A 15,546-nucleotide genomic window follows, 5' to 3' on the forward strand; every position below is an offset into this window, starting at 1 on the left:
GGATCACGTCTAGACTTCCCTCAGTGTAGGGGAAAGCATCTTTGAACATGACAGTAGCCATTGCTCATGAGAATTTGTTCCGACGTGACACCGAACGAGTGACCAATCACTCATTGTCAGTACGGTTTAACAGATGTATTCTGTTCTAATTGCTAAAGTGATGAAATATCTTGACGATGACTCATATTTTTACACTGCCATATGATGGTTTGCAGAAAAAATATAATCGAATGCAATGAACAGGTGGTGAATGAACGATAATCTAGAAATCACAGTGAAACATTCTGTTATGTATTAGTTTCTCAATAACGCTTATCTGCGAATATGAATTATATAGACAGCACACAAAATATAAGTTACATTTCTGAATAAAAATTTGACTATTCATACAGAATGAAAAAAAGCACTTCGGACAGAGTTCCAATTCTGAACGCGGTAGAGAAGTGTAAAAAAAATTATCAATCAACACTATTTAACCATTACACAGCAACGCCGTTATAAAAAACCGCCTGCATATGTTTCACATATTGCAGTGTGTTTAAAAGGAAACACATATGGTAGGGAAAGTGTGAAGTGAAATTGCATTCAATGAAATTTTTCTTCTCGGGACAAAGGTGAGTAGGTAGTTACAAAATCGCAATACAATCTCTCTAAAAAAATTTTTGTAAACATAGTCAATATTGTTTTTTTTTTTTTTATTATCAATGAATCATAATTAAACTGCTCTTGTTCAAACTTTCATGATAAGTTGGAGTCTAATTTTATCGCAGCGACCCCAAAGGATCGCAAATGAAATGACATCCCTCACAAGGCAGCTAGTGAACAATTTTTTTTTTTTTTATACATCAGAATAATTATTGTGTATAACTGTATAATATATTACAATATTTTCAGATTATATTCTGAAAATTGACCAAATTATGGTTAATTTCATTATTGAGGTACAGACTTATAGTTTTCGTTTCTCGAAAATATAAGTGTTGGGAATGGTTACACCCAATGTGTTATCACCCAATACAATAGATTGAAGAAACATATCACTTACTAATAATGTCGTCAGTAAAGCATTGTTGACGTTATGTCATAGTATCAAGTAATAATTAATAACAACCTATAGCATGTAAAAGCAACGGATTTGCCATGCGAGAATCATTAAAACTTCTGGACAGAAGGTGAAATATAAATCGAAAATTCATTAAACTTCGGGTCTTTACAAATACAGTGTTGAACATAAATTCGACAATAGTCAAGGATAGTAAGATCGAGTGTTTCAAGGCTTCTTAATACCTATTCTGGTCATAGAGCTTGATGCGTTGAAATGGTTAAACGACACCAAACAAACATTGATTTACCATGAGAGTATTTTCACAATGGATTTTCAAGAAACGCAGTCTTGTCGACGCGATATTTTTAATGGTAACCAGCTAAGTACACATCCGTATTACCGTGATTACACACACACACACGAATGAATGAAACTGTCACCGAAATTTACAAATTGCATAATCTGTATGATTCGCAACACAATGTCACAGATATTTTACACTCATAAGGACAGTTCAAAAATTGTCTCTGCTTCTAGAATTGCCACCCCTGGGTGGTTGATCATTGTCTCTACCCCTGCCTCTATTCCCGTAAGCACCACGTCCGATATTGTTTTCATTAGAGCCTCTGGATCTTCCTTGCATGTTGTGCATAGGTCCGTTTTTGTTTGGCCCACCGTATCCACCATATCCGCCTTGTCCCTGATTGCCAGGGTTCGGGCCACGGAAATTTGGGCCACCGAAACCTTGGCGATCAAAGTTTGGTGGTCCTTGGTTCCCGGCATTGGGACCACGCATATTTGGTGGGCCTTGATTTTGCATAAACGAGTTGTTGAAGGGTGGCCCAGAATTTGGCGCGAAGGGCGCCATAGGATTGGGTCTGAAGTGTTGATTACCCCCAAAGTTTCCATTGGGAGGTCTGAAATTGGGACCAAAATTGCCTGGAGGCATTCCATTTGGCCCAAACCCAGGTGGCATATTAGACATGTTGGGGTGATGCATCATGTTTGGCATGTTAGAGTTATTCATATGTGGCATTGGATTATCAATATTCTGCATTCCTTGATGCGAGGACATATTTGGATTATTTTTATTTGGCATACCCATGTGTGGCGGCATGTTCGGATGGGGTCCCATATTCGACATGTGATGACTCATGTTCGGATTGATATTTTGCATGTTATGATGGTTACCCATGTTGCCCATGTGCGGCATGTTGTGATTGTTTCCCATGTTTGGCGGCATGTTGTCTCGCTTGTCAAAATTGTTATTCCCAGGGAAATCCATGTTGAAGTTGTCGTTAAGATTTCTACCACCCTGCTCGTCGTCCCATCTTGATCTGTCTCTACTTTCTCTGTCCCTATCCCCAAACATATCATTGTCCATGTTTGATTTTCCCATTCCGAAATTGTGCATGGACATTTGCCTGAAATCTTTATCGCCAAAGTTCATCGAACTGCTTCTTAAGTCCTTATCGCTACCCATCATCGACCTGCCCAACCCACCACCCATACCACCGAATCGTAAATCTTCATCTCTACCCATGCTTCGCATGTCACTTGGCAAGTGTCTCAAGTCTTCGTCTAGACCCATTCCGAAAGAGTTACTTTCACAGCCGGAATTGTTAGCCATTCCAGATCTCGATTCTGTGTCACTAGACAAGTCATCGTTCAGTGAAGCCCCAAAGACAGGTTGATGTATTTTAGACGTTCGGTCGCTCGCACCGCCGTCACTCCAACCAATTAACTGATCAAACTTTCTCTTTCCACCACGGTTTAATGTTTTCAGTAATTCTGGATTCTGCGCAAATTTGGAACTGGGCAACGGCGCAGGAAGTTCGATGTCAGGAACTTTGGAGTAATCAATTTCACCTTCATCTTGTAAGAAATCTTCGGATTCTTCCACATCTTCAGGAGAACCGATCACTTCGCGAAGCTCCTCTATCTCTCCGGAAAATACTAATTTGTTTATGGCATCGTTTCCTTTGGTAATAGCCTCAGCTAATTTTGATTCTGCTGCAAGATGAAGTAAAAATAGAAAAGAATTAAAATATATTTGCAGTTACACAGAGTACTGTACTTCAAATGTGTGAAAAAACAACGTAAATACTTTGTGATCATGTATACCAAAGGCAGTCTACATGTACATATAATCTTCAAAAGTTGCGGAAAATCATATTTCTATGCAAATTTCTATGCACATAGTTTAGTACATCAACTTACGCTCAACCGGAATCATTTTCCCATATAAAATTATAGCGTTGGGTGTAACTTCGTTCAAAGGTACAGCCCCAGGTGTCGTTTCGATTAACTGATTGACGAAGGCATTCAATGCCTCGACTTGTTCGATATCTTCAGCTTCCATCTCATTCCACTGCGCTTGGAAATTTCTGGGTATCGGTTTACTATAAGGAACTTTCTTATTGGCATATTTCTTTCCCTCGTCAATCGCATGATCTAAGTCAAGACCTGGGATTCCGCCGCTTTTATCTTCGGATTCACCGTCAGCATTAATTCTATCTTCAGGTCCCATACCCGGTATGACTGGTGAGTCGTCAGCTAATAATGTGTAAAATTCGACGGTTAAACAAGTCAAAATGAATGTTTATAAAATAGATTATACTTAAAAATACTCTCTTACCAACTTCATGATCATCAACACCTGCAGCTCCTGCAGGCAGAGTGTTCAGGTTGTATTTATCTCTCATCAAATCTCCTGGTCTATTTCTCGTCCAGAACTTTGATGTGTGATCGTTGCTTCCAGAACATAATATGTGTCCAAGCGGATGCCACGCCAAGGTCCATACTATACTGTCGTGCGCTTGCTCTATCGCTCCAACTTCTTTGTCAGCGCTTGACGAAGGAGGAATAACAAAAATGTTTAGTATTCTTAATGGAATTCGTAAATTATAGTATATTAAAGTATAATAACCCGGTGATTGCGTAATTATTTTTCATCATTGCTTGTCAGAAGATAATTAGTGCACCAGAAACAGGATTAGAAATACATACCCAACGTGCCAAAAGAGTATGGCCCCGTCGCTACCACCGCTACAGAAAAGTCCTTCATGACTAGGATGCCAAGCAACACTTGAAGCTTCTTTTTTATGACCCCTAAAGGTTTGCACTTCTTGACTAAGATTTCGCAGATCAAACAGCTTGAGTAAATGATCTCGAGATGCTGTGACCAACCAGTTTCCATTCTCATTCCACTTCACATCCATCACCGTTGATTTGTGCGCGTGTAGAGTAGCTAGCGATTGCCCAGTTTTCGGGTCCCACAACTTGACTGGCTGCTGATTATCTTTACTTCCAGATATAACGAGACTCTTCTGCGGATGCCAATGAACGCACTTTACATCCGCTCCGTGACCTGAAAAATCACAATTTAGTACCAATTGATTCAATCCAAGCCTCACGGTATAATACATTTAATATCATCAGTGCAGATTTATTAAACAATATGTCCACTGTTGCAGTTTACTATTAACGGCAAACTTTGCAGTTATAGCACATGGATTCCACATTATGTAAATAAAATTTAACAATCAACTTTTTAAATGCCAATGAATGGTTCTTTCCTTTTTTCTCTCTACCAGCAACCCGACCAAATATAGTTATCACCAGTTAATCAATTTGAATTACTATTAATAATTCGTAACTAATCGGCATAGACATTTATATGTCGTAAGATTGGTCTTCCGACATTCTTTTCAAATTGTTTGCAATTTTACCGATATCTGGATTGAACCAGAATAAATAGTCTGAAATTATTTTATTGAAAGAACAAAAAGACGAAAGATTGACTGTTGTAAATCATTTGCCTAGATTTTTGAGTATACTTGAAAATATGGACAATTCAATCAAATGTGACACGTGGAAACAAAGTTTAAAAAAAAAAACAAATACGTTATTAATGATAATTAGCCATTATTGTTTGCAAATAATTATTGTTTTAATTACTCTTTCCAAATTACAAATATATTGTAATATAAAGAAGTTTATACCCCTGAGAATTCGTTCCTCGTGACATCGCAGAAAGTCCCAGATTCTGACGGTTCCGTCATCACTGCAAGTGGCCAGCTTGTGATCCGTAGGACTGAAACTACCCACCCAAAAAAACAAAGTTATACACACCAAATGCATGGTCATATTTATAAAAGAAATTCTTTATTTTTAAATCACATATGTAATGTAACAAACAAACGTTCAGTAGTGATATAAAATAACGAAGTAACTACCAATACCAAATTATTACCAAGTGAAGAACAAGAATACCCTGACATTTTTTATCATTATAATAAAGTGTAATATACTTGAATGTTAACTTTATTTCAATATTCCAAAAATACAGCATTATTGTCGGTTTATTGTTAATTTTTTTTTTTTTTTTTCTTATTTTTTCAACCACAGAGCGTAATATTCACTAGTAAACGATTAAATAAATAAAACCTAACAACTTTATTCTGCTAAAAGTTTATGGTACATAACTTCTGGGTTATTGGTGTTTTTGGTTTCTTTATTTGCTCGATTTATCATGTTGTCTTTTCTTTTCCTTTTTTTTTCGAATTCTTTTAGTTCCTAATTCTTTACAGATGATAGTATACTAGAAGCAGGAAGAAGCAAGGGGTATTTAATTCTTTATTGAAATATGCAATTTGACAGAATTTCAACTCCAATCTGGTGAAGATCCCAAATATAGCACAGCTCGAAACGACTTGGAGGCTCGGACAATTGCAGTGAAGCAGTCACGGAGAAGTGATACCCATCAGCGTTGTGTAATTTTAATGTGGAAATGTTTTTTCGTTGCTTTTTTTCACTTTGCATGATAATGTGCAGAATATTATTTGACTAAAATTCCTCCAATCAGGGTATTGTACCGAATATCGCTTAATGATAATTGACCAGCATCTCAGATTTTAAACGTCAATAAATAAGATACGATTCGAATGAAAATTTTAAACAAAATATGAAAAAAATAGGTAATAACACGACGAAATTTAGATTCAGATAGAAATAGGAGGAAAAATTATATTATTCAACCAAAGTAGCATCAGAATGTCAGGCTTGTTAAATTTTGGAGTTCATTGCAATAGGAACGATTGTAAATGATAGATTGTTATGTTCAATTTTCTTGCAGTGTCTTAAGTTACTGAAATTATTCCGCAGCGAAATGAATTAATGCAGATATCGGAAATATTCTCAAAAATGGATATTGAATGGAGGAAGTATTAGTAAATATCGCACTGCACGTGGAGAAAAGGTAGGAAATGTGTATGTGGAAGTGTTCTTGACTTAACTTAGAACTTTATTAAGTCACTGTTCTGAAATCTTGTTAATGTATCAGCAGAGTCCAAAATATGGACATGGTATATTTTCTAATAAAAGGATCAACTAGATGTAAATATTGTAAATAAACAAAAAGCCATCTCCGACAGTCATATCTGGCACTCAAAATACACTCTGCAGTTTATGAGCAATAACTGAGCTCAATTTGCACACGTACACAATGTGTTTTCGATGCCACATGACCACCGGAGAATGTACGGAAATTAGGTTTATTTTTTCTCAAATTTAACGTTTATTTCATAAAAAAAAACGATTAATGTGTACAGAATGTTCCTTCATTATTTTATTAATAAATTTTTTTTTCCAAATTTGTCTTTATTTAAGATAATCAGTTTTCTGAAGGACAAGAGCAACACAAAACAAAGGAAGATATATAATGATCATTCTTTATTAATGCAAATATATATGTGATAATATAGTGAAGTATTTATTCATTTATATTGATATTTTTGGATGATGTGAAGGGAGCTAGGATATTTTTCTTTATTATATATTCGATGGGAATCTCGACTGGGTGCTGCTGTATTTTCTCTTTAGTTTTATTATTATCAATATTACCATCTTCTCTTTATTCTACGATACATCTTTGCCCAATATCCTATCCTGTATACAAACTTTATTCCTGACAGCCATAAGGTCCCAATTGCGCTTCTACTTAAATTTCTTCCCGCAATTACACACCGGCATTGAAATATTACAAGACTTTGAAGTAAATGAACATAATTACAGGGATAGACTGGGAATAAAGAAATACGTTTGCAAGATAAAGGAAGCTCGTTTGCGTAAACCTATTTGAACTCTTGAGTGGAAATTTGACCACAAAATTATAGTGTGTAATTAATGTAAAACATCGGTAACTGTTCAGTATATGCAAAACTTCTGAGCCTGAGATAAAAATGGTTGAATATGGTCCATTGCATGCAAAGATAAGATCCCGATGGCTCTCAGAACAGGTAACTATACTGTAAAATCGAGGATCCATTGAACCTATCTATTCAATACATGCTGCAATTTCACCTGTGTTTCGCGTACTGCCCAATAATCTTTTCAAAGCACTACCTACTAGTATGTAACGCAAAATTAATTATACGAACAGATTCAAAGAATTTTTTTTGTAAATCAATCCCTGACCCTGATAAATGTCTCGTTCCTCACAAAGTCATGATTGATACGATTGTTTTTTATTCGTAATACTTGGAAGATTCGAATGACGTTTTGAGTTTCATACTGGCCAGATTTTAATATGCTACTGTTATCACCTCAGTTCAGCTTCGTAGGTGTAAAAAAAAAAATTCAAAAACGGTTGTTTGTAATCATAAGATATAGCAATCTCGACGCACATACACAAACCAAAGTACTATATTTGATCTAGTTAACACCCTGATTGCCGATACACTGGATCTAAGGTACAAACAAACGGAGACAGCATTAAAAAAAAAATGCTGAATGCTCAGATCATTGATAAGAACAGACCACACTAAAGAAACAAGAAAAACACTTCACCTATGTACCCAAATGAGAAGGTGTAACTTGATCTCAAACGTTTTACTAAATGGAAAATACATCAAAATGAAACCCACGTCCTGTGTCCTGATTGCTACATAAGTTAATCGGCCGTGAAGGACAGTGTCACGATAGATGTAAGGACTAGAGTGGTAGATGCTATACCTGAGTCCTCTAATAGCCTCTTTGTGCGCCTGAAACATCTTGACGTTGTTCATGTTGCTCTGCCAGTACTTAACGTAGCCTGCGTGGTCGCCCGTCACCATCCAGCTTTCGTTGTGGGACCAAACCATTGTACGTACAGGGCTGTCATGAGCCTAAGAAATGGAAGAATGAATGATTATTTTTTAACTGCCCTGTCGGGACATTTTACAAGGTTATTCCATCACATTAGGTTCATTTTTGACTAATTCGACACTCAAGAGGAGATGCTAATATTAAACCATATTTTGCAAATTTTCAAGTAGCCACACCAAGTTAGAGATGTGTTGCTTATCTTTGCTTACTGACAGTTTGTTTATTTGACATTTTAAATTCAATTTTCTGAGAATCGTGATATTTGTTGACATGACAAGGAGAATGAAAAACCAAGCCAAGATTTTTTCATAAACGAAAATGACCTCTGAGAACTATATTTGTAACTCAGATACACATGGACATTAAATTAACGAATCTCATAATCTTTTACAGATAAAAAAAATAGCGATTTACGAGAATAGAGGCTGTAACAGATTCATAGAGCAAGAATATTAGGTCCATGTACTAATAGAGTATCAAAAAAAGTGGTAAATTTTCTTGATATATCCCCACCTGTAGAATAGTCTCAAAGTTAAAAGTAAGCCCATTCCATAATGTGAATTCGCCACTCGATGCACCAGTGACAAGCCTTCTTCCTTCGGGGGTCCAAGCCATGCAAAATATTGGACACCTCATTTTATTCGTTGCTGTTTTGACAAATTTTGTTGTCACTGCGTTGATTGGATTATCAACGTAGCTTGGTGGTGGCAGAAGGTCAGGATAATATATAACGTCAGGCTGAAGAGCTCTTCTGTCTCTGTAGTCTCGCTGCCAAACCCGATTCTGAGTAACAAAAAGATGGAAATTTAATCTACACCTACACGAAGAAGAAAGATGCTAGAGGTATTAGAAGCTTCAAAGGAGCAGCTGAACATTCTGACGAGATAAAAAAAATGTGAAATTACAAACCGGAACCAAAGTAATTTGTTTATACGAGTAATTTATTACCTCCAAGGTTTTAATAATAGCAGCATTATAGTCGACCGTCTTTCGCATCACAGATTTCCTGAGTCTCTTTCCATCGAATTCATCTTGTAACGCATCTTGACCACCAGCTATAACTTTCGGGGCATGATAAGGTCGAAATGGTTTGAAAAAACCACGATTTCCATCTCTGTGAGTACCAAATCTGTGCTGATAACCTCCAGTCGTAGTATTTATAGTTGTTAAATTAGGAGGAGGTGCAGATAAATTCGGCGTTGCAATGGGTGGTGGAACCGACATGTTTGGTAAACTTATCACCGGGGGTGGATTGGCGAATTGAGCATTGACAGACATATTGATGGTTTGGAAAATGAAATAATTTAAATAAGTTTATCTAAAACCAAGGTCTCTTCTTCTTAGACTCAGATCCCGAGACATATTATAGAACAAAGTCACGAAATACATTTAACAGTAGTAACGCCATCCTTGCGATAATATCTGAAATAAAATTAAAAAAGTCATAGTTACAAAAATTGTAGGTTCTGCATCGTTGTGAATATCCGTAATTGATGATAAAAATTCGTCGTTGATAATGGATTGTAGAAGAGTGCTGACAAAGTAATAAAATAAGATGCAAGACATACTTTCACAGGAGCAAAACATTTCCTTTTTCATTTATTTTCAACTTCAAATAACAGAGTGAAATAACGAAATAACATGTGTTCAGTAATTGTAGAAACCCGTGTTGCAAACAGTGCCAGCACAGGTGCCTAACACTTGTACTTATGGTAAGAGAAAACTAGAAAGGAAACAATACATTGGACAAGTGTTGGATATGTGAAAGAATGAGTAAATTGAAGAGGCGAGCGAAACAAACGTTTCGTCCCACAACGAAAATTTTGATGAAAGTGTATGTGCCAACTTTCGAAGCACTAGGGATATGATGACGCAAAAATTGTAGTGGGGATGTGTGGCATCGAATAACCATGTTTGAAGGTTAGTCGGTAATGGTGAAGTAAACTCGTGGCAGAGACGATTACTGTAGTGAATTTAATCGAAGTTTATGTCGGGTCATTGATATACATCATAATACGGTAAAATAGTGAGACCAACCTGCTGCAGTATCGTCACGATTATATTTGTCGAGGCCTACTCCCAGGTCACCACTTCGACGTACACAAAACACTTCAACGTTCTAAGGCCACAAATTACCAAACACTTTATTTACAATAATACTGCAAATATAGCGCCAAGCGAACACTCCCTGGACAAGCGTCATCAACTTTTTTGAAATCTCAACGCGTATAATACAGACTACGACCGACAGCTTGAGGGAATATTGTGCACGGACGCTAACGACTCCATGATAGGTATATGAAGACTGACGAAGACACTGCTGGACACTGCCTGCCACTTCCGGTTCGAAAATCCGGCGTTCCGCTCGGATACCTAATAATGTTGATTACTGCGACCTCTGTCATGTCAGAGCTGCGCACTGTAACCGCAATGTATACGTGTTACGATGATGATTGGAACAATTAATACAGATCCTCATATACTTTCAGCGTCGATATCCAACAGGCGTTCGGACAGTTAGCATTATAATTTTCGTTGGCTAAAAACTAAAGCTATACGATATACAATATATCTTTCGGCAACGTAATTCTTGATTAACGCTCGGATTAACGGAAATGGCCGAGATTCGAGTTTTGTTCCACCGGTCCCGTTGTTCGCAATCGACGGATCGTTGGACGCCCAAAATCCGATTTCCGAATTTCATAAGTAAGTAAAATGTAGTCACGAAAATTATGAGCCGATCAACTGTCCAGAAATCGCTTGCTAATGTGTGAATGAGTTTGAAAGTGTAAACAAATTTTTTTTTGTAAATCATATGCATCAGTCATTCGATTCATATGACGCGCCAAGAATGATGCTTTTTTGTTTTTCCAGCGACTTTTACGCCTCTATGGGCCGCCGGCGGAAGTGAAATACAGTTGCGGCACGCTTCTTTCGCAAAGCAGAAACGTTCAACTGCATGTCGAAAAGGGCTTTTTGTGTTTTACAAAAATTGAGCGTTGGATAGATTATCCTTGGTTTTAAAATAAGAAAGAAAAATGTCAGTTTGATGTGTGGTGCGAGGGGATTCACAGCAGTATATACGCGATTCTTAAGACTCGCTGAAAACGCGACTAGTTGTATGTACCATGTAAAGGTGTAATGTGAAAGAGTCGCGTGCTGCAGTGTGCTGCTGGATAATTTTGATTATTACTTAGAAGAAACATGACAAAATTTTTGGCCTGTCTACAGTTATCTTTATTATACAGTTAATTCACCAGTTCCAAAAGTCGGATGAAAACTAACGAGAATCGTACGTTGACGAGTATAGTTGTTTACTTATTTTATACCCGTTTAATTTATCCATTATTCATGCCCAAACCTGCCTGTATTGCCATTGATTGATACGACTTTGCTGAAGAAATAATTCATACTCCCCTTTCGTGAAATTAGTACATGCATTATCACTAGCATTTTTGCCTATACTCGCGAAATGAAACATGCGTATGTAACGTACGCTATAATTGATCTGACCCAGTTCTACAGCTCAATGTTACTTGCCATGTCACTCTTCATAATTTATACTATACAAGACGACGAACAAACAAATTATTTTTTCCAACCCTGGCAAATTATTTCCCATTTTAACAGGGTTACAAACACCGATGTTGCCTGTTAATTAGGATAGCTTACTACGAAATGATTGAGGTATTTCAGTGCTGAAATTGCAAGGACGTATAAACGTGTGTCGAAACAATGTTTATACCGTTATTTCGCAATTTCTACTTAATGACGAAACACTCATAAGTCAAATACCATACTAATGACATGCCAAAATTTTGTGCACTGCATTAAGTTCATTCAATGTTGCACAGGGAACTTTAAACTGAGGACACTACGTTACAGTATCCATTTGAAACACAGAGTAGGTACAGGTAATGTAGTGTTTGACAGTGTTCGCTCTTTTAGTCTGCTGTCTGACAAATTTGATAAGCAAATATTGGTAAATCTTTCATCACTGTACATTCAAAAAGACCGCTCGTTCACTGAAAACATTAGATTCTTTGCTATGAATGCACATTACTTAGCTACACAAATTATTGTGAAATACAAATAACCAATGAGCTGTATATTGAAAAGGTGGAAATTTCCTCTCAAATCTTACGTATGATTGGTTGAATACATTTCCGCTTTGCATTAATGTACCTGTAAGAACTGTACGTAGTGTGAAGAAAAAACACTTGACACACGTTCGAAGTTCAAAGTCTAAATTTCTTCCAAATCTGTTATGTGAACTGCCGTGAGTTCTCTTTATGTATTCCATGAACCAAGAGTCTGTCAGAATGAGAAAAGCTCCCCAGTAATATTGAAACACAATTTAGAATTATATTTTGTGATAATGTACAGTATAACAATAGACAGAAACACCAACAAATATTTCCCACCCAAAATCACATTGAATACTTCAAAGCACGTGATGCGGTTTAAACATACAGATAGAAAAATTGCAATATCATAATTTTGTACAATTATGCCCTTGTATATATCTGCTTTGATTATTTCATAACTTCTTTAATTAATCATACATTTTATGTTTTATCCACAATTTAGCACCATGAGTGATATAAACTCTCCGCGACTGATTGCGACTGCAGTTGCTGCAGCGTTTGGCGTTATTGGGGCTGTGGGTCTGTTCGTGTACCAGAAAATAAGAGAACAACAACAGACCGAAAGAGTCAGACGAGATTTGGATAAAATGGGTGAAACTATGGCCGAACTACAAGCACAGTTGGATCTTTTGAGGTAGGCTCCTTTTAGTTGTAGATATTTCGATAATCACGTTATATCTAGCCCTCTGAAATACGTATAACTAATTTAACGTAACTAACAATAAAATTAAAAAAGTACAGATTGAAAGGTTATTGTCATTACCACTTGTATTTCATACTTGCCTAATTAGATTACAGCAAAATCAACGCAGGAATCGAGAAAGAATATCGCGACGAAAGCCGAATCTTAAAAATAGCAGCACTTATTCTGCAACAGATAATGACACTGACGTAGACGCCTTTTCAACAGCTGACACAGAGTTTGACGATGATGAATTCTTTGATTTCTCCGACATGGAGTCAGGCGATGGAGACAATGAAAGGTCTGTAAATTTAACAACCAAATAATGGATCGTAATCAAACTAATAACTCATATTCCATTTCAATACATAGAATAATAAATCTTCCTGAAAAGGAAGCAAAGTAGAAAGTACAAACTGGACTCCTTACCACAAAGGCAAGTCTTTCCTTTCACAAACAAATCTTTTGCAGTGATAAATGTTATCCGCTAATATTATCACAGCATTTTCAAATGCCAAAAGATTTCGATGGATACTTATATTGATGCACGCTAGTAAAGTAATTTACTATAAATAAATATGTCAATTTTAGTGCCCACTTTGTGTGTGTTTTTATTTTTTTTTAATTAGTTTCATCTGAAATACATGCCGCCGAATGCATTTTGTAATTGAACTTGATATTTTATGATTACTTCAATTTAATTGAACGTTTGATATTTATATTAATTGATGTGTACCAGAGGTAATGAGATACATTATATATTAAAGAAACGTGAAAATGCTTTCTTCGTGGCAAATTTTCACCGAGAACAGATTATATGCCACATGAATTATAGAAAGTTTAGCAGAAGAAAGTATATGTTTAGTAATGCAGGATCTCAGGACCAACAAACGAACTGGACAGAACGCTCGCTGAAACAGACAAACTAATTGAAGCATCGGAACTACGTCCAGGTAGCGAGTGTGAAGAGGCTCTTAGTACACTACGTAATCTACTTGTTAAATATCCAGATAATATTGAAGTTATATGGAGGCTGGCAAGAGCTTGTCACAGATGCTCCACAAATGCTACGGAGACAAGTAAAAAGCTTGCTCTTATCGTCGAAGGTAAGGATTTAAGAAGCAATATTCTCTAGTTTTTTTTCTGAAGTATCCGTGTATTCCAACTCCAAATAAAATTTTTATTACCCCGTAGGTCTCAAGCCTTGCGAAAGATTTGAAGAAGCAGACAGCGCAGACTTTCACAAGTGGTACGCAATACTGATAGGATCACACGGAATGTTTCTTTCTACTAAAGAAAAAATAGAAGGTGGCTACCGCTTCAAAAAACATCTCAACAAAGCATTAGAAATCAGACCAGAAGACCCGGTACTTCATCATTTATCGGGAAGGTTCAAATTTGAAGTTGCTGGCTTAACCTGGATTGAGAGAAAGGTCAGTTTGACTTTATATATTGTCTGTTTCAGTTGCTTATTCCAATCTTTAAATTATTGATTGGAAAATTTTTTTATTGTGTCGCCTAAAAATTGCAACTTTTTCATCAATTTTATACAGGTTGCGTCAACATTGTTCGCAGAACCTCCAAGTGCAACTTACGAGGAAGCGATTGTTGATTTTGAACGTGCCGAAGAATTGACGATAAAGCCATTTAAAGATAACAAATTACTTCTCGGTAAATGTTATGTAGCAGTTGGGCGTTATCAAGATGCAATCAGATGGTTCGAAGAAACTAGCAACATTCCGACAGTTAGCGAAGAAGACCGTGTTTCGCAAAATGAGGCCGATCAACTTTTATCAAAATACTCTAAATATCGTTCATAACTACAGCTATTGAAATTAAAATTGTAAATATGCATATAAATATATGTGTGCATGTATGCTCGTTTCATGATATTATGAGAACGTACATTTAGGTATTACATTTATATGGTGCTCGTATCGTGTAGTGGAACTTTGTGTTAACGAGTAAGGAATAAAAATAGGAGGGGGTTTCCATTTGAGTATAATGTAACAAATTTATTAGGTGATTTGATGAAATGTAATATTATTGGTTTGGTATAACACGGTTTGCAAACTTTTTTTTATAAGACATTGAATGAGTGAAATATACACCCTGACCTAAAAGTATTGCGTTGTTTATTCGATTCCAATAGTCAACTCTGCTATGCTTATAAGGTAATTCTAAAGATCTTCAAAACATTTCAATTTAAGTCACTAATTGAGTTTATTAAGATTCGTTAAGCTTATCAGAATAATAATGAAGGATGTACTGAATGTGTAGAATTCATCAGTGGTTGGGTGAAATTTACGCTTGAAAGAAGAGAAAGTCTACAGACGTCTTTTTTTCGTCATCCCGTGCTTTTGACGTTTCAGAAAGAACGAGGCAGTTATTAATCGCAGAAGATTTTTTTTATAACTTTATAAGTAAAATCTAGTGGATGGGGTAAATTTCTTCTTGTCTCTTGTGCAATATGAACAACTACTCTTTCTGTGGCATTCTCAATGTAAGTTATTCTTCGCTTAACA

General features: G+C 36.3%; 2 protein-coding genes across 6 annotated transcripts; one reads left to right on the plus strand and one right to left on the minus strand.

Annotated features, from left to right (window-relative positions):
• Window positions 1-752: 752 nt before the first annotated feature.
• On the minus strand, window positions 753-10,528 carry Wdr33 (WD repeat domain 33). Of its 3 annotated transcripts, XM_046619565.2 has the most exons (10): window positions 10,229-10,527; window positions 9,140-9,613; window positions 8,705-8,974; window positions 8,060-8,211; window positions 5,050-5,147; window positions 4,055-4,415; window positions 3,684-3,895; window positions 3,266-3,601; window positions 2,147-3,058; window positions 753-1,984 (listed from the first exon to the last, which is right to left on the minus strand). In XM_046619565.2, the coding sequence occupies exons 2-10, from the start codon at window positions 9,467-9,469 to the stop codon at window positions 1,560-1,562; spliced, it is 3,096 nt and encodes a 1,031-aa protein (XP_046475521.1). In that variant the 5' UTR covers window positions 9,470-9,613; window positions 10,229-10,527; the 3' UTR covers window positions 753-1,559. The 3 variants fall into 3 exon arrangements, with proteins under 3 accessions (XP_046475521.1, XP_046475520.1, XP_046475519.1); XM_046619564.2 differs by having other exon boundaries at window positions 753-3,055; window positions 10,229-10,528; XM_046619563.2 differs by having other exon boundaries at window positions 753-3,058.
• A 571-nt stretch (window positions 10,529-11,099) lies between these two features.
• Window positions 11,100-15,144, plus strand: LOC124215818 (regulator of microtubule dynamics protein 1). Of its 3 annotated transcripts, none has more exons than XM_046619617.2 (6): window positions 11,100-11,483; window positions 12,782-12,973; window positions 13,131-13,322; window positions 13,895-14,127; window positions 14,216-14,454; window positions 14,575-15,144. In XM_046619617.2, the coding sequence occupies exons 2-6, from the start codon at window positions 12,786-12,788 to the stop codon at window positions 14,839-14,841; spliced, it is 1,119 nt and encodes a 372-aa protein (XP_046475573.1). In that variant the 5' UTR covers window positions 11,100-11,483; window positions 12,782-12,785; the 3' UTR covers window positions 14,842-15,144. The 3 variants fall into 3 exon arrangements, with proteins under 3 accessions (XP_046475573.1, XP_046475572.1, XP_046475574.1); XM_046619616.2 differs by lacking the exon at window positions 11,100-11,483 and adding an exon at window positions 12,449-12,530; XM_046619618.2 differs by lacking the exon at window positions 11,100-11,483 and adding an exon at window positions 12,449-12,530 and having other exon boundaries at window positions 14,597-14,794.
• The last annotated feature ends 402 nt before the right edge of the window (window positions 15,145-15,546 follow it).

Source organism: Neodiprion pinetum, chromosome 4 (assembly GCF_021155775.2).
Source record: "Neodiprion pinetum isolate iyNeoPine1 chromosome 4, iyNeoPine1.2, whole genome shotgun sequence".
Taxonomy (NCBI): domain Eukaryota; kingdom Metazoa; phylum Arthropoda; class Insecta; order Hymenoptera; family Diprionidae; genus Neodiprion; species Neodiprion pinetum.

Bases quoted from the DNA above. Each gene is read 5' to 3' on its own strand.
- LOC124215818 (XM_046619616.2), top strand. From the start codon at position 12,484: ATGTATTCCATGAACCAAGAGTCTGTCAGAATGAGAAAAGCTCCCCA. The intron at 12,974-13,130 runs GTAGGCTCCTTT...TTGCCTAATTAG, and splicing joins GCACAGTTGGATCTTTTGAG to ATTACAGCAAAATCAACGCA. The intron at 14,455-14,574 runs GTCAGTTTGACT...AATTTTATACAG, and splicing joins TAACCTGGATTGAGAGAAAG to GTTGCGTCAACATTGTTCGC.
- Wdr33 (XM_046619563.2), bottom strand. From the start codon at position 9,469: ATGTCTGTCAATGCTCAATTCGCCAATCCACCCCCGGTGATAAGTTTA. The intron at 4,416-5,049 runs GTATAAACTTCT...GTGATTTTTCAG, and splicing joins CGAGGAACGAATTCTCAGGG to GTCACGGAGCGGATGTAAAG. The intron at 3,896-4,054 runs GTATGTATTTCT...TCCTTCGTCAAG, and splicing joins ATACTCTTTTGGCACGTTGG to CGCTGACAAAGAAGTTGGAG.